Below are 19,946 nucleotides of genomic sequence, written 5' to 3' on the forward strand. Positions count from 1 at the left end.
GGCAAAATCCAGATAACAGGCACAGGTCAAAAAACAGGAACAGATACAGATAAACAGGTAACAGATAAACAGATTCAGATAACAGGCAGATACAGACTAGATGTGGCGATGTAATAATCAGCCAGGAGCAGGTGAACAGGATGTGACTTAAATACAAAACAGACAGGAAGTGTGAAGTGAAACATGGCATGTTGTATTTCAAAATAAAAGCCAGAACAGAACAGGATGTCAAAATAAAAGTCCACAATACAAAAATACACAGAACACAGAACAAAACCATTACAGAACCCCCCCTCTAAAGGGTGACTCCCGGAGCCCAACAAACAAATTATCAAGTCCAATAGAGGGTGGGCGGGCGGGCCAGGACCTCTTGGCAATGACAGGGCAGTTCAGGAGAGGTCATGGGTCATGTGGCCAGGATGGTCGAGGATCATGGGGCAGATGCGGGCCTGGGTCATGGGGCAGGCTAGGACCTGGGTCATGGGGCAGGCTAGGACCTGGGTCATGGGGCAGGCTAGGACCTGGGTCATGGGGCAGGCTTGGACCTGGGTCATGGGGCAGGCTTGGACCTGGGTCATGGGGCAGGCTTGGACCTGGGTCATGGGGCAGGCTTGGACCTGGGTCATCTGATCCGCCTGATTTATCTGATTCGTCTGTTTTGCCTGATTCACCTATCCCATCTGATTAATCTGATTCGTCTGACCCACCTGTCCCGTCTGTTTCGTCTGATTCGTCTGACTCACCTGATTCACATGATTCGTTTGGCTCACCTGGCTCACCTGTCTCGTCTGATTCACCTGGCTCAACTGACTCATCTGATTCGTCTGGTCCACCATCTGGAATATTATCACCCTGGTCTGTGGAAGCTTTTCCAAGTTTTTTTTTTTGGGGGGGGGTAGTACCCGGACACAGGAAGGAGGCAGAGGACACCGAGGCGGAGGCCGAAGTGTACTCTGATCCTTCCTTTCCTGGTGATCTGGGTCTATTCCTACCCCATGACCAAGCTCCATGCCTGCCCCTTGATCCTGCTCCATGCCTGCCCCTTGATCCTGCTCCATGCCTGCCCCTTGATCCTGCTCCATGCCTGCCCCTTGATCCTGCTCCAAGCCTGCCCCATGACCCAGGTCCAAGCCTGCCCCATGACCCAGGTCCAAGCCTGCCCCATGACCCAGGTCGGACCCAAAAATCAGAATCCAAATAACAGGCAAGATATCAGGGCAGGCAGCAAACAGGCATTAAATCCAAAATACAGGCAGAAGTCAAAACACAGGCAGATCCAGATAACAGATAAACAGATAACAGATTCAGGTACAGAAACAGGCAGATGAATAGACTAGGTATTGGCGATGTAATAATCAGCAGGTAACAGGTGTACAGGAAGTGACTTATATACAAAACAAACAGGAAGTGTGAAGCGTGACATGGCATGATGAGTTTCAAAAAAAAAGTCAGAACAGAGCAGAGAATCAAAATACAAATAACAAAAATACACAAAATACAGAAAAATACAAGACAAAACCTTACAGGGATACACAGTGAGATTGTTTTATAAGTATCATTTTTTAATTAAAAAGCAAATCTCTTTGCAAACAAATAAACATCAATATGCCAGAAACAAACAGTAAATTTGGCAGTCATGTGGTTAACTGACTCACACCAGCAGTTAATAAGGGAATTAGTGATGCTTTTCATATTACTGTCTCTGTGCTGATGATAATGCTGCACATAGGGGCTGTGATGATTATTAGTGTGCTTAACAGCATGCATCATTTAGAAGGTCACTGAACCCCTACACTTGATGTCTTAATACACTGCTGGGACACTACAATATGATGTGCCGATAATGACAAGCAGCAGCGCTATGCTTACAAATCTTGAAAACTAAAACAGTGCATAAATTTAAAGATTTGGACAATAGGAGCGCTTATCCATGCAGAACTCACCTCGATAACTTACGGTTACTGTTAAAGGAATATTCCATTTTCTTAAAAGAAAAATCCAGATAATTTACTCACCACCATGTCATCCAAAATGTTGATGTCTTTCTTTGTTCAGTCGAGAAGAAATTATGTTTTTTGAGGAAAACATTGCAGGATTTTTCTCATTTTAATGGACTTTAATAGAGCCCAACAATTAACACTTAACTCAACACGTAACAGTTTTTTTCAACGGACTTTCAAAGGACTATAAACGATCCCAAACGAGGCATAAGGGTCTTATCTAGCGAAACGATTGTCATTTTTGACAAGAAAAATAAAAAATATCCACTTTTAAACCACAACTTCTCGTCTAGATCCGGTCGTGATGCGCCAGCGTGACCCCACGCAATACGTCACGACGTCAAGAGGTCACAGAAGACGAACGCGAAACTCCGCCCCAGTGTTTACAAGTGTGTTGAAAGAGGAGCGTTCCGACGTTGTTGTATGTAAACTGATACTAATTAATGTCTTTGTGTCAGTTTATTGTTTAAAATGGTCCGCAAATGTGCGTTTTATATATGTAACACGTGACCTCCCTATGTCACTACACATTTACGTTAGGTCGCGCTGGACCGGACCTTGACGAAAAGTTGTGGTTTAAAAGTATATATATATTTTTTTTCTTGTCAAAAATGACAATCGTTTTGCTAGATAAGACCCTTATGCTTTGTTTAAGATTGTTTATAGTCCTTTGAAACTCCGTTGAAAAAACTGTTAAGTGTTGAGTTAAGTATTAAATGTTGGGCTCTATTAAAGTCCATTAAAATTAGAAAAATCCTGCAATGTTTTCCTCAAAAAACATAATTTCATCTCGACTGAACAAAGAAAGACATCAACATTTTGGATGACATGGTGGTGAGTAAATTATCTGGATTTTTCTTTTAAGAAAATGGAATATTCCTTTAACTTTGTGGTTTACTAAAGTCCATACTAATAATAAAATAAATAATCCGAAAGCGTTATATCAATTTGATATTAATTTGCTTGGCCTTTGTAAGAAAGCAAACAGAAACATATTCTATAAAGGTCTCCAGTAGCATCCAAAAGCAAATCTGTGGTAGATGAGAGCTGCTTGAACTGTTGCAGATATTTTAAGCAACTTCCTTTTTGGCAAAAAACAGCTTAGTTTGGCACCAACTTCACCGAAATCTGTCCGTTTGACAAGAAGCCCAGAGCTCCGTGGCTCTCAGGCACATATGCACCACATAACCGCCACTCGCATTCACAGTCGGTGGATTAGAGATGTGGATCGAGAGGAGGCTTGAGGTTTATAGACAGCGGTAGTGACTGTGATTTTGCCAAGTACTGCATCCTCCTTGATCAACATCTTATGCTGGTGCGCGTACAACATAGCTTTTTAACCAAACATAGTCCTTATCACTAACTAAATATCAGTGGCGGCTCGTGGCTGCTCATCCAAGGTGCGCTAATTCAAAATAAGTGTTCGGAGTGTCATGTGTGTGGTTCCTTTTTCAAAATATATGTTCTGCGTGTTGAGAGATTATGTGTGCATGACGTGTTTTGTCAAAATAAGTGCCTGCTGCAGATGCATCAAAACAGTTTATAATAAAAGAGACGCTCATGTTAAAAAAACACACAAGACACTCCCTTAACACATTTGTGCTCTGATTACGCACAAATGTGAGCGTCTCTTTTATCATAAACCCTTTAGACGCGTCTGCAGCAGACACTTATTTTGACAAGACACGTGATGCACATAGGATCACTCGGCGCGCAGGACACATATTTTGAAATTACGAACCACACACATGATGAGCTACATACATGTTGTGACGAACTTCGCATCAAGTGCCTTCGAAAAAAAGGCACCGGCCACCGCTGCTAGTTGTGTTCAAAAAATAGCGCCAGTAACCTGATAAAACACTATTATTAGTAGCAGTAATATCTTTGCATTGGAAATGATTTACGTACAGATGTGGTAGTGTAATAAAAAAACAATAAACCCATGTGGTAATGACACACCACTACTTGAGTGATCAAAATAATAGCAGTGTGAAGTTTAATAGAAAATGAGTTAAAGGAACAGTATGTAAGAAATGTATATTAATGAATAATAAAATGGCTCTGATATGTCACTAGACATTAAGAAATCATTTTCATTTCAAATACTTATATCACTGACAACAGTGGTTTGGCCAGGATATTGTCATTTAAAATACCCACTAGATGGGGTAAAAACTACTTATTGCCCCTTTAATACTTAATGACATTTTAATGAAAATTTTAATTTGTACCACTGTAGTTGAGGTCAAGAAAAATATTCACGACGCTGTTATAAAACTATTTGACATAGTATTAACACTGGTAAAAAGTGGTCAGAAAAAAATCATGACACATTTATAATGGCCTCATGACAGCCAATGTCAAAAACAACCACATAACGTTTAACATGACGTTAACCCATAAAGCTAGGTAGTTTCTTAAGTTTGATCATTAATCTGCTATTTCAAATCTGCTATGTTGTCTTGGTAATGTCAAGTTGTCATGACAAGTTATGATGTATTGGTTTATGTCAAGTTGTCTTAACAAAGACTTCTCAAACAATGTCATCTGTGATCAAAAAAGACATAGTTGAGCAATGACACTTAATGACAGCTGTCATAAATCTCTTTCATGGTTATGACACGAGTCATGTCATGATTATTAAGGTATAATGTCAGTCTTATGCAGACCCCTTTAAGTGTTACCGTTAAATCTTAAGAAATGTCGGTTACACTTTACAATAAGGTTCATTAACATTAGTTAATGTGTTAACTAAAATGAACAAACCATGAGCAATACATCTGTTACAGTATTTATTCATCTTTGTTAATGTTCATTAATAGAAATAAAGCTGTTCATTGTTTGTTCACGCTAGTTCAAAGTGCATTAACAAGATTTTAATTAAGTATTAGTAATTGTTGACATTAACAGAGATTAATAAATGCTGTATAGGTGCAGTTGACATTAACATTAACAGAGATTAATAAATGCTGTATAGGTGCAGTTGACATTAACATTAACAGAGATTAATAAATGCTGGTGCAGTTCATTATTAGTTCATGTTAACTAATGTAGTTAACTAATGTTAACTAATGAACTTTATTGTAAAGTGTTACCGAAATGTCTTCAGTTTTAAGTGTCTACAGAGAAAAATGTTGACACTGCTATTTTTTGAAACACTTTAATATTCATTTTCTTTGCGTTTCTTAAAAGAACAAGGCAGACTTGATCAATTTTGCTTGATTTGGAATTAAATGTGTAATGTTTTCAATACATTTGAAAAGAGAAAATAAACTGCACTTTAATTTTGAAATTTGAAATGCACTTTATTTACTTTTATTAGTATTTTTTAACACAACTGTATCATTCTAAAAGCAAGAAAACTATTGTGAATAAACACTTCAGATTTTCAACATGCTTTTGAGAGGATGTTGTCAAGCCACCTACATGTTTTGACAACACATAAAAAACAGGACATCACTTCAGCAACTTTCCCTCATGCTTACCAGTCAGCCTACTGTTCTTTTATTTCCAATTACTCTTTACTTGATCTTGTATTTCAGACCTTTAAATGTGCAGAGGACAATTGTGTTGAGGCTTATAACACAAGCTGGGACAGAGATAATGAGACTGCGGATGCTAGACCGTCTCTCTGTGAAACCCATTTCTGGGATAGAGGATTGGGGTTGTATAGCCAAAGGGGATGTGAAAGGAGAAATCCATTACTGAGGCTAGGACATTTACAGTAAGAAATTTAGCATTTGTTTATAGTGAGATTCTTTTTTCAGTCTGAATGAGCAAGAAAAGTTTTAGTCATATGAAAAGTCTGTTTTATTAAGAAATGATCACAACACAATCTAATGGCAATATGTACTTACTGTATTTTGGGAAGTGGCTTCTTACATTTGCTGCATCCGTGCATTATCGTAATTACTGTTATTTTTGAGATGACAACATGTGACACTTAACTCGAAGCTGTTCACGTCCTTGGACTGAAAATTATATACTTTAATCCGCTTAAAAGAAGTTTGTTGCCAACTGTAAAATACATAATTACAAATACATTTTTAATGCTTCTGCTAAATACTGCATAACACAGAACGTGCATCAATAATAAAATACTGGAAGTGGTTTTACGTGAGATTTCAGAGGTCATGTGGTTCAAGTTATAACTCTCAGAAAGCTCTACAAGAACAAACACTTTTCACACGTTGAAATCTCGTAATAACGGTAACTACGACAAAGCATGAAAGCACCTTTTGGTACTAAATTGGCATGATAAAATGGATAAACTCTTAAAAATAAAGGTGCTTAAAAGGTTCTTAACATAGGAGGACAATTTTGGGTTCCTTTATAAGTTTGGTAAGAGCGCCACCTGGTGGATTACAGCGGAAATACAGATTGCCGGAAAAACTTTGGCAGGGAAGTGTTTTCTCTTAATTGATGAGTTAACTTGTCAATGGCGGGGAAAGAGTTAATAAAAACTGGATAGGTGGTGTGTGCCATGGCAAAATTCGGAATGTAAACCTGACTCAAAAAAGTCCACCTCCATGTCTTTACAATGTTCTGATGCAGAGATGCAGGTTTTGTTAATACTGTAATCTTTGGTTGCTAGGGAGTGAACTGGCATCCACCAATGATTATACTCCAAAGTCTGTTCACTTGACAACATGAATAATATAAAATGGTAAATGGACTACATTTATATAGCGCTTTTAACAGACCTATGGCCATCCAAAGCGCTGTACATGTTGCCTCACATTTACCCATTCACTCACACATTCATACACCGACGGCGGTGTCAGACATGCAAGGCGCCATCCAGCTCGTCGAGAGCAGCTGGGGTTAGGTGTCTTGCTCAAGGACACTTCGACACTTGGTCCGGTGGAGCCGGGGATCGAACCACCAACCTTCCGGTTTGTAGACAACCTACATGAACCACTAAGCCACTGCCGCCCCTAAACCAACCCCTGTGTCTCTACGATGTTCTGATGCAGAGATATAAGACTTTCTAGGGTACCTCTGTTTGGTTGCTAGGGAGTGAACTGGCATCCACCGGTGATTATAGTCAAAGCCACAAGTGAAACGAACCAACCCCCATGCCTCTACGATGTTCTGATGCAGAGATATAAGACTTTGTTTTTTTCTGTTGCTAGGGTACTGTATTTGGTTGCTAACGAGTGGCTTGGCAGTAGCCAATGATGATACTCCATAGGCTGCTTGCAAGTTTGAGGGATATAAACCAAAAGCCATGTCGCCATTACATTCAGATTTTAAGATATAACTGTTTGAATTTTGTGTTGATAGGGTGCTCATATGTGGTTGCTAGGTGCGTGGCTTAATACCTCTGTAAAGATTCTGAGAGACTGATTGGATGCTTGAGTAAAATGAGCCCACACCTATGTCTCTACGACACTGTGCTGCAAAGATATCCATCTGGGCATTTTATAATGGCAGTCTATGGGATCGGTTGCAAGGGTGCACAAAATGGTTGCTAGGGTAAACTTACACCCCATTGTGGGGTAAGTCCTGACAGCGTCGAGCACCCTCTTTAAATATAGTAACCCACATGTTTCTACAAAATCCTTGCTATGAGCTATGACCCATCAGTTTTTAGCAATGTTAAGTCTATGGGATTTTCGCCCATTGTTTGTCTATGGTAAATTTCGGCACCTCTTACAGTACACCCCAATGTGAGCTATATTCTTTCAGAGTCTTCCACCCTCTTTAAATGTTGTAACCCACGTTTCTACAAAATCCTTGAGCGGAGCTATGACCCATTAAAGTTTGGCGCAATGTTAAGTCTATGGGATTTTTGGGGTGTTTTTTTGCCCCCATTTCGGAAATCCTGCACTCGATCGCTTATAAACATCATATTTTTGCTGATAATAAAAACACTTCTGCCTTTATATGTTGTCTACTGTACCAATCAATGCATTGGCTTTATTATTGGCAAGTCTCAGATATCAAAGATTATACTGGTTAAACCCACCTTGAACAGAAAGCAGATACCATATAATCTAGATTGGTGTTAATATTATACACTTAAAAAATAAGGAACGAAAGCTGTCACCGGGGTGGATCGCTTTCAAAAAGCACACATTTGTACTAAAAGGGTGCATATGAGTACCTCAAATCTACATATCTGCCCCTATAAATGGTATATATAGGAACTTTTTAAAGGTTACCATCCCAGTGAAGGCTTTTGTACCTTTACTTCTGACTGTGTACTATTACGCTTCACTCAAAGACAAAGATTTCAGGTTTCTTCAGCTCAGAAACCAAATGTAATCAAGTTTATTTAGCTAGTCTAGTACAATAACACTCAAACGCCCTTTTTAATGGAAACACCAAAAGCAGCTACAACAAAATGTCATATATTTTGATCTGTAACACACAAACCTGTAGGCTCATAAATAATGTATGCAGTTTGTAGACACCTTTTGGCCAGTAAGAGACAGACAGCAGTCCTCAAAACAGCAAAAACGTAATACAAAAATATTAAAGCGACATCTGACCTCAAAGCAATCTTGGAAAAAAAGACACACAGGTGCTGTATAATCCAAGATACACTATTAGAAATAAGGGTACAAAAGCTGTCATTAGGACAGTACCTTTTAAAAAGGTCCTAATATGTACCATTTAGTTACAAATATACACATTAAAGGTACTAATATGCTACATTTGAACCCCTTCAGACCTAATTTTTTCAGTGTTTTATCAGTGTGCCTTATTTTGATTGGTTGATCAGCATTTTTATTAGTTTGAACCACAAAACACGCAATGTCCATTCCATTGGACGCAGGGTCCGAAGGCACACTTTTTAAAAGGGTACCGCTCCAGTGACAGCTTTTGTACATTTTTCCGAAAGTGTACAGTATCAAAGTGGGCCGTTACAGGACAAACGATAGAAAAGATCTGTAGTTCATTTCATTCCAGAATAGTTGTGATTGAGATGTTTGTGGGGTAGTTTCCAGCAATATGATGAGTCTTATTGTAACCACCTGATCCATACAAGTCCCATATGCCCTCTAAAACTTTAAAAGATCACACAAATCAGTTTGAGGTGACATGTTCATTAAGGTTCATAACACTACAGTGATGTTTTTCATTGCAGGTCTTGTCATCTATAAATCTAAGCCCTATAAAGGTACCGTGAAGCCTTAAATTCCACCACAAAACCCTGAAGGACTAATCAATACTAATAATTAGTCTTAAGGGGTCCATGCAGGGCAAAGGTGAGATCTGTCACTGTTCTCCAGGGGATAATCCGGCTCATCCGGTTCTCTGAATGATTGTGATGTCTGCATCAAGACTTCAGGAGAAAGAAAATCTTTATTATCATAACCACAACTTGAATTAAAAAGCTAACATTTATTAAAACTGCATGAAAACGAAGTATAGTGTATCTGTTGGGAACATAATATGTCTCTTTATTTTGTTCCTGATACGATTGCGTAACGATTAATCGCGATTAATCTATTGCCGAACAAAAGCCTTTGTTTACATCACATATGTGCGTGCACTGTGAACAATAACTCTGCATAAATAAATACACACACATGCTTGTATATATTTAAGAAATGTTTACATGTGTATATACATTTGTATATTTATGTATCATTTATTCTGTATTATAAATAAATACTTAATAAATAAATATATATTTTTTCTTAAAATGATACATGCATGTGTGCATATTTATATGTATACATAATTACCATACACAGTTCACACAAATATATGATGTAAACAAAAACCTCCACTCTCCAATAGATTAATCGCGATTAATCGTTATGCATCCCTAGTTCCTAAGCAAATCTGGAGAAAAAATGATGGTCCCAAGCTGTCACTGGGGCAGTACCCTAATATGTATCATTTAGGTACAAATATGTATACATTTTATACCAATATATACCTCTTATGTACTAATATAAACACTTTAGGTGCAAAGGTGAGCTTTTTAAAAGGGTAACACCCTAGTGACAGCTAGCTAGGGACCATTTTTTGACTGACAGTGTATTCCATACCCTTAAAACACATTCATCTACTACAGAATCAAACGAAAAATACATGATCCTTCAACATCAGCATCCCGAGATATTTTTGGTCTTGTTCTTTCTCTGAAAACGTGTGTCAGAGGGGTCGAATCCTCTTTCTCTGCCTCCAAAAAGAGCCCAGCTGGGTGTCTTCGCCATATAGTCCGTCGCTGAGAAGCTCTTGGTACCGCCACTCTCCTCGTATTCCTGAATGAGTTCCTGAAATCGCTCATAGTCGATCCACGTCCACCACTCTCCGTCCACTTGAAACTGCAAACACAAGAGAATAGGGAGGGTGAGCAACACACACACACACACGCATGAATGCACACACACACACACACACACCAATGTGAGACTTGGAGTGAGTGTCTCAATCTGACAGGTGTGCACTTTGACTAATGAGGCTTAACTGTGTTTTTTAAGCAGATGCCAACTGGGCAAAGCTTTGCCTCTTAAGTGAAACAGGAAGAGGGCAATAACAGTGCTCCCAAACCACACAGAGCTGTTTTTCTTTATTTAAAGATACAATTTCTCTAATAGTCACAATAATATGGCACTTTCGACTTCTTCAAAAGTGTCCTCCGAGTCCGCGTAAGTGCATATAAACTGTTAGCCGAGGATGTAGTGCAAGTCAAAAAATACAAAATGCTGCAAAAAGGGCACTTGTGAGCACCTTATGAATTCTAAAACAACAACTGGGACACCCTTCGGTCGGTCACATAGTCCCTGAAGCAAATAGCACACTTCATTTGAACCTGCAGATTTGCAATAGCCCATGAAAAGACTGCAGGGCTTCCCATTTGTAGTTTTTACGATTCTGAAGGGTTCTCAGGATTGCCGCCGTTGTGCACCCTTGCACCTTCGGCGGGATTAAGGTAGCATTAGACACAAAGCCGTGGACTACGTGACAAGTCGACAGCTTCATAAGTGTGCCAGTGAAACAGACAGTAACATTTGTGCTCTGTCTGGGAAAGACATGAAACTTACAAAACATAACATTTAAAGCATCTATTAACATTTACATCTATGCACCTGGCAGACGCTTTTATCCAAAGTGACTTGGATTGCATTCAAGGTAACACATTTATTAGGCCACCTGTCTATTTGTCTTAAAGACCTTGCTGAATCGTAAAGTGCTGTAATGAGGACTCTTTCCTTTTCAGAGAGATTTCAATGTTTCACCATTTTGAACAGAAGTGCCAAATTTGAGTCGTCACATTCAACTTCTCTCGTAAGTGAAGCATAACTTTCAATCATAACTTGCTGCAAGTAAATAACTGTAATTGGGCATTTGAATAAAAAATCTAAAAATAAATTTGAAAATGGATAACAACAATTATATAGCATTAGAGATACTACTGTGACTTTAAAGGGACACTCCACTTTTTAAAAAAAATGTGCACTAATTTTCCAGCTCCCCTAGATTGAAACATTTAATTTTTACCGTTTGGAATCCATTCGGACAATCTCCATGCCTTAAAATAGCAGGGGACTTTTTTCGAGCGCTGCGTAATATCATTACGCCTGCTGCAGCCATGTTACGGCAGCAAAGTCCTTGATTATTACGCCAGAATTAGAGTATAGTTCCTAGCCATATCTGCCTAGAAAATCACAACTTTTAATTTTCCGTCAGTCTTAGTACATGATGTAACTACAGAAGAGTCAAGTTTTAAATAGGAAAAATATCCAAACTGTCTGGTAATTTTTTAGCGCGATGCTAATGGTCTAAGCTATGCTAAAAGTGGTAGCGCCAGACCCGGAGATCGGCTGAATGGATTCCAAAACAATAAAAATCAAATGTTTAACTCTAGAGGAGCTGGAAAATGAGCCTATTTTCAAAAAAAGTGGAGTGTCCTTTTAAGATACTGTATGTAACATTGGGTTGCCAGACACATGCAGCAGCGCTACACTGAAGATAGAAAGTATACGTCTATCTAAATTTAATTGTAAAATTGCAAACCCGCTCATGTGGATGTTTATATCTCAATCTGCTGCTCATTTCGGAGGTGTGGGCAAAGGAGGTCGCATTTATGGTCCAATGCAGCCTCATTTGAGCAACTGTTTTAACTGGCAACCGAGCAGTCGAAATACACTATTGGTTTTATTGACAGTGGCAGGACCACACAGACCAAAACAACAACAGACATTTCGACCATTATGTACCATTTCAAAAAGAGAATAACTGGCGACTTCCATGTAATTGGACTCGTGGTTTATAAAGATAAAACGGCTCATTCTTAAAAACAATACAGTTCGTGTAAGGTCTTTATGGGTGATTCTCACGAAACCATTGAAACACCACAGCACTAATGATTTTAGCTTTAAAATGTGTAATATAGTAACATTAAAAAGCATCAGAATTAACAATACTGTGTTCTACCTTGCACAATGTGTGATTTCAACATAAGATTTTGTAATTGTAAATTTTATCTCATTTTCTGCTGAAATTCTCATTACCGCAATGTGTCCGGCTGTGTTTGAACGTGCGTTATGTTGTAATTTAATCAAATTAACACAAAAATATTAAGAAAAAAAATAAATGGATGTTTTGCTAGACTACTTTAGATGACAGAAAAAATATTTACTGAATATTCATGTATAATAATAATGAAGAAAAATTAGGAAAATTATGTGTCCATGCCTGATTCACTTTTTGAGAACAGTTTAAGCACACATACAGAATTTTAATAAAGTTTGATTTTGAGTGACCAAGCACATGGACCAGTTACTTCAAGATGGCTACCAGGTAAGATCATTTTTTACAGTTAATTTGAAATATTGTCTTGTCAGAATGCTTACACGACATTTTGATTATAATTACCGCAACAGATGCTTATTAAATGTTAATTTAATTAATAGAAGCATAATACTTTGATTTTAAATGCATGTGCAGAATCTCCAAATTATGTTCTTTCACGTTTGTCATGTCATTTTGAAAATATGTCAGTGTTGATGTTTTCTGACTGTTGCGGTAATGAGATTTTTTAGGACTAATTTTTTAAATTATGTTACAAAAAGTGTTAAATGATAAGTAAACGTTTTTAAATTAATGTTCCCATTTACTCCAGACTTTGTTTTTCAATGTCTGGTGGGAAAAAAAGTAAATTTAAGCAATTTTTACATTTTCATGCTTGACATTTTTAAAACCAAGTTTTCGTGAGAATCACCCTTATACACCACTGATAATATAGTTATGTAGATTATATATCATTTCTGTCAAGAGATCCTTATAAAAGATACACACTGCACCTTTACATGCTTAAATATACTGCTAAATTAAGCAGAAATAGAAACGTAAAAAAATGATACTAATACTGTAAGTTTAAGGCAGCTGTGGCACAAACCCTACATTGGGTCCTGGCCTATTAAATATGTTAAGCACTGTTCACATTTAATCAGTATGTGGGTGGGATTCGAACCCATGATGTTTTATTGCTGCTCCGCCGATACAGCTATAGGAACATTCACATCAAAAGCAAACATAATCAATCAGGATAACTTTAATTTTTAAAGTACCTAACCTTCAGTTTTAATCACTCACCTCACATTTAGACTTTCAAGTTCTGATCTATTTGTGGGGGCAGACGTAGCTTATTCTGCTTGTTTTCTTTTCTATACATTTAATCAATTTCCATCAGTGCCTACAACTTTGTCTGACACACAGAAGTAAAGAGTTGCGGTGCGGATCTGCAGTGATTACATTTCACACAGCCTTGATGAGACAACACTGATCCGCGCTCAGCATGGTGATGCAATCAGCTACAGGCGCCACACTCCTATTATCCCTTTCTCTCCAAACCCCTGTCTTTCCACAACTTTCTCATTTCCACCAAATCAAATTAACTGAAGAATGTGTTGCTCTCAGTGAACTTGCTGAGGTGTTTTTGTTCAAAGGCCTGATTGGTTTGTTGCGGACCAGGGTCGGGGGGAACACTTTCGGTCCGTCTCAATCAGCTCCCTTGTTCGGTAGTCAGGGCACTGATCAGGGAGCCGGACATTTTAAGGACCGTCTCAATTGCAAAATCCGTCCAGTACACTGGAAATTCCCTAAAAATGTCCATAATGCAACGGAAAACCTTTTCTGAAGCCTTACATACAAAATCGTGCAAGCCCATATAATATCCATATTGATAGTATAGCATCTTGCAGTTGATGGAGATTTGTGGGATGCACATCCAGGGCATGAAGCTCACGTTCCACCACATCCCAAAGATGCTCTATTGGGTTTAAATCTGGTGACTGTGGGGGCCATTTTAGTACAGTGAACTCATTGTCATGTTCAAGAAACCAATTTGAAATGATTACAGCTTTGTGACATGGTGCATTATCCTGCTGGAAGTAGCCATCGGAGGATGGGTACATGGTGGTCATAAAGGGATGGAGATGGTCAGAAACAATGCTCAGGTAGGCCGTGGCATTTAAATGATGCCCAATTGGCACTAAGGGGCCTAAAGTGTGCCAAGAAAACACCCACCACACAATTACACCACCACCACCAGCCTGCACAGTGGTAACAAGGCATGATGAATCCATGTTCTTATTCTGTTTACACCAAATTCTGATTCTACCATCTGAATGTCTCAACAGAAATGGAGACTCATCAGACCAAGCAACATTTTTTCAGTCTTCATCTGTCCAATTTTGGTGAGCTCGTGCAAATTGTAGCTTGAGTGGTACCCGGTGGAGTCTTCTGCTGTTGTTGCCCATCCGCCTCAAGGTTGTGCGTGTTGTGGTTTCACAAATGCTTTGCTGCATACCTCGGTTGTAACGAGTGGTTATTTCAGTAAAAGTTGCTCTTCTATCAGCTTGAATCAGTCGCCCCATTCTCCTCTGACCTCTAGCATCAACAGGACTGCTGCATACTGGATGTTTTTCACTTTTCACACCATTCTTTGTAAACCCTAGAAATGGATGTGCGTGAAAATCCCAGTAACTGAGCAGATTGTAAAATACTCAGACCGGCCCATCTGGCACGAACAACCATACCACGCTCAAAATTGCTTAAATCACCTTTCTTTCCCATTCTGACATTCAGTTTGGAGTTCAGGAGATTGTCTGGACCAGGACCACACCCCTAAATGCATTGAAGCAACTGCCATGTTATTGGTTGATTAGATAATTGCATTAATGAGAAATTGAACAGGTGCTCCTAATATTCCTTTAGGTGAGTGCATGTATAATCTTCAAATCTGCAGTTAATTAGTAAAAATAGCGGCTATTTAAAATGTGATTAGACGAATTCAGAGATGTGAGTTCCAGGCGCAACCAGTGTGCATCAGCGTACCATTACCCCGCTGAACTCATCTCGTCTACTCCTATGAATTGCCGCTGGCTCTGATGTATCTGTGTCAGACAGTCAAAAACGCTTTTATCCAAAGGAATTTACAAATGAAATGAGAGAGCATTTTAAGGGACATTTACAAGACTTTTTTAAAATGTCAAATAAATCTTTGGTGTCCCCAGAGTACATGAAGTTCTAGCTCAAAATACCATATAAATAATTTACTATAGCACGTTAAAAGTGCCACTTTATAGGTGTGAGCAAAAATGTCTTAAAGTCCTTTAAAATGCAAATGAGCTGTTCTCTGCACTAAATTGCAGTGCCGTGGTTGGATAGTACAGATTAAGGGGTGGAATTATCCCCTTCTGACATCACAAGGGGAGCCAAATTTCAATGACCCATTTTTCACATGCTTGCAGAGAATGGTTTACCAAAACTAAGTTACTGGGTTGATCTTCTTTACATTTTCTAGATTGATAGAAGCACTGGGGACCCAATTATAGCACTTAAACATAGAAAAAGTCAGATTTTAACAATTTGTCAAACATGACAAAAATAAATGTAGCCTATAAAGCTATGTTTATCGGTAGAAAGAAGGTAGAGTTTTATCTTGGGAAAGATGAATAAGCTATCTGATGTAAAGTTTTTGACATTGCTTCTGTTTATGTCATTGAATGTACCCCCTATACAAATGTAATCTTCAACCACAAAGGAAGCATCTGGAAGTGTGACTTTCCAAGACCTCTGTCTCTTTATTTCTTGAAGAGGGAGATGTCAGATAGCTAACAAAGGCAAGCGCTGTCTGAATTGTACTGAATCGTCAACTTTCTGAGTTGCTGAAATCAGCGTATCGGCACAGAGAGACACTGGTGATGTGCAACCAAAAAGTCAGCATAGGTTCCACTGTAAGTGTCCTTATGCTACATCATTATCTCTTTAGACGCTCACCTAAAGCTACCTAGAGGCAACCCTAGATCTGTGCGTCCCATAAGCACCTCAGTTCCCCCTCAGGACTTCTTTCCCTCAATCGTTTCGTTACAGAGTCATTTTCTGAGGTAAATCCCTGAGCAGCTCCCTTGTGGATCTTCAGCCGTCAGTAGATGAGGCTCCCATGATGCTCATCTCTGCAGGAAGGCTACGAATCACTCATCTACTGTACCGCTTTATGATGTTGCCTTCCCATCTTTGAAATTCTTGAGAACATTCGGTTCAGCTCTGTGTTTAAAGTTAAATACCTATACCTAAAATATAACAACACTATTAATATATAGTATTAACAAAACATTCAAGAGCCTTGAAATGATAAGAGACAATTTCCACTGAAACAGTAAGAGCGATACATATTAAGTGGCTCCTTGCCCTTTTAAAATGTTTGATTTAGTTTAGCTCACAGCTTGAAATCTGGTGACAAAAGTGCAGAATGATGTCATAAAAAACATTGATCCGTACTAATGGAAGTGAGAAACTGTACGATTTTAATGCTTTTATCTACTGAATGCAAATGTTTACAATGCATTGGAGCACACTAGTTTATAGATATCCTTCACACTTAAAAGGCAAAAAAATTAATGGGGGCTGTATGCAAGCTGAACAATAATTAACATCTCTGCCCAAGAATGTCCTTGCTCTGTCTAATACTATTGGCAAGTCAGATTTAATTTAGCAAGCATGGTTCATTTCAATGAAGTGGTTTCAGAAAATCAATGTAAATCATCACTCAATTGAGTTCCTGGAACTCTTGACAAAATTGTTTTATCTATTTGGGTACCACAATAAACATTTAGTCAAATGTTTATCCTTAAGCTTTTAGCTCAGATATATAAAATAAAATATTGCTTATTTTTATTAGTTGTTTTTAGTTTATTATTTATATTGCAGTGACCATAATAAATATCCTAAGTTTGGTACCAAGATAAATACCGCTCTTTTGTGGAGGACCACAAGAGTCATGCAAAATGTAATGAAGAACTTCAATATTTAATAACTACCTGGACAATAAAAATAGCAATTAATAGATTTGTTTAAAAATCCATTAATTCATCAACAAATAAATAGACAAAGTTACAAAAAAAAATCATTATGTAACATTTTATTAGATTATAACAATAATGTAGAAATGAAATATTAATCCATTAATAAATAGTTCAAAGTAATATAACAATTTACAAAAACAACATAAAAAAACTCAAGTTCATCATTTAATATTGCATTTATACATTCTTAATTAAATAATGGAATTTCAAAATGTATTTCAAAAAGCGATTTAAAAATAGAAATAAATAACTGGATTTATAAATTGAACTACAAATACAGGTTTAAATTAGGCATTTAAAAGGGCATTTCCATTTTACATTTCTGTTTTCATTTTCCCGATGGTTCTCCTTATTCTTTTCGTTATTCTATTTGCTTTTCGTTTTATTTAGCTTTTCTGTGACTCTTTGGGTGCTTGCAAATGGTCAAAGAGAAATGCAAATTAGCTATGGTCAGGTGGATGTAACAAGCTCGCTGATTGGCTCTGATTGTACGTCTTGCGCAGATTTATAGATCTCGGATGAGGAACCAAAGAGTCACGGAAAAGCTAAATAGAGAGGCTAAAACAAAAGCAAATCGAAAAGAATAAGGAGAACCATCGGGAAATGAAAACAGAAATGTAAAACGGAAATGCCCTTTTAAATGCCTACTTTAAACCTGTATTTGTAGTTCAATTTATAAATCCAGTTATTTATTTCTATTTTTAAATCGCTTTTTGAAATACATTTTGAAATTCTATTATTTAATTAAGAATTTGTAAATGCAATTTAAAATGATTAACTTATGGGGTGTTTTATGTTGTTTTTGTAAATTGTTATATTAATTTGAACTATTCATTAATGGCTTAATATTTCATTTCTACATTATTTTTATAATCTTACTTTTTATTGCCTAATAAAATGTTACATAATAATTTCTTAAAATAGAACTTTGTCTATTTATTTATAGATTAATTAATGAATTTTTAAACAAATCTATTAATTGCTATTTTTATTGTCCAGGTAGTTATTAAATATTGAAGTTCTTTATTACATTTTGCCTGTGGTCCTCCATACTCTTTATGTAATGACATTTAAAAGAAAAAAAACGTGCCCCCTTATCCGGCTTTATTGTTGTTAGTTACTTTTCATGCAGTAAATCATAAAATTCACAGTTCGGATCATATTATGGATGTTGAGTCACGGCTCATATCATTTGGCTGATCAGCAAAAAAACATATATTCAATTAGTTGTGAACTTTACCATAGCTAGCTAATGTACAGTACTTTTTCCAAACTACTTATGTTATGAGCTGGCAGCAAGCTACAAACTCAAAGCAGCCTTTCCAAAACAGAGCAGACAGACTACTGAACTTTACATGGTGGATATCACGAGAGTGTAAAACTGGCAGACCTTTAATTTTCTGAATGCAAAATTATCCTCGTCTGCCATGCCAACAGATGGCCATGCCATTGAGAGAGTGCTATCTGTGGGTCCATTAGTTTGTAAAATTGCTTCTGCATAGTTAACTCAGAGAAATCGGCAAACAAGGCCACTATGAATATGTGATTTGAGAAACTGCATCAGCCAACACAGACCTCTGCATTGTTTGCCAAACACTGAAGCCATCACCTGAAGTTTATGATGGTTTGGAAAGCGTGGTGTGCTGGGGGGCTTTTGTCATTTCTTTCCAACAATGCACTAAACAACCTGGCAGCTGGTGCAGTTACTAAGAGACTATTGGGTGTTTAAAGATGAGATTCATGGTTTTGTGTTTATTCGGTAAAGCTTCTTGTGAAAACTGAATGCACTATTTAAAGTTTCTACTATTAAATGAATAATCTAGTTTTTGAATTCATGAATAGACAATGAAAAATATTTTATATAAAATGTAAAATGTGGTTTACTAAAAGATAGATGGTAAGGCTTGTTAGGGCACCAACAGTACTCAATGTTATAGAAACCTATGTGTTGTGAATTATACCTGAAACCAAACCAAACCTGTTTTCCATCAGGTGAATATTAAAAGGGGTCATAGCGTGAAAATCTGACTTTTTCCATCTTTAAGTGCTATAATTGGGTCCCAAGTGCTTCTATCAACCTAGAAAAGGTGAAAAGAATAACCCAGTAACTTAGTTTTAGTAAACCATTCTCTGCAAACATATGAAAATTTAGGTAGTTCAGATTTTGCCTCTTTTGTGAGGTAGGTAGCAAGGTGAATTACAATAATACCGCCCCTTAATCTGCACTATCCACTATCCAAAAACGGCACTGCCATTTAGTGCAGAGAGAAAGAGAGAGAGAATAAATAATTGACAGCACAATTGAGTTTCAATTGCAATAAACCACAATCATTGCGATCATGTTTGCATTTCATCAACTCATTTGCATTTAAAAGGACAGACAAAGTGGCAAATTTAAAATGCTATAATAAATGATCTGTTGGGTTATTTTGAGCTAAAATTTCACATACGCAGTCTGGGGACACCAAAGACTTAATTTACATCCTCAAAAAAATCTCATAATATGCCCCTTTAAAAGAACCAAAAAAGCCACAGACTTGCGTTAAGAGACCAGTAATACCATTATAACATGACAAAGCAATAAAATAGGTTATAAACCCTGCCCTCT

The 19,946-nt window shown here is 37.5% G+C and overlaps 1 protein-coding gene across 2 annotated transcripts in view; it reads right to left on the reverse strand.

The window, feature by feature from the left end:
• Positions 1-8,301: 8,301 nt before the first annotated feature.
• The window catches only part of tyw1 (tRNA-yW synthesizing protein 1 homolog (S. cerevisiae)), an 89,653-nt gene continuing 78,008 nt past the window's right edge, over positions 8,302-19,946 (reverse strand). For both annotated transcript variants that reach the window (XM_073863049.1, XM_073863048.1), the window contains exon 16: positions 8,302-10,291. In XM_073863049.1, the coding sequence (XP_073719150.1) occupies positions 10,070-10,291 (222 nt within the window). In that variant the 3' untranslated portion in view covers positions 8,302-10,069. The remainder of the gene's footprint in view (positions 10,292-19,946) is intronic.

The sequence above is a fragment of the Misgurnus anguillicaudatus genome, chromosome 24, assembly GCF_027580225.2.
Source record: "Misgurnus anguillicaudatus chromosome 24, ASM2758022v2, whole genome shotgun sequence".
In the NCBI taxonomy this organism is placed as follows: Eukaryota; Metazoa; Chordata; class Actinopteri; order Cypriniformes; family Cobitidae; genus Misgurnus; species Misgurnus anguillicaudatus.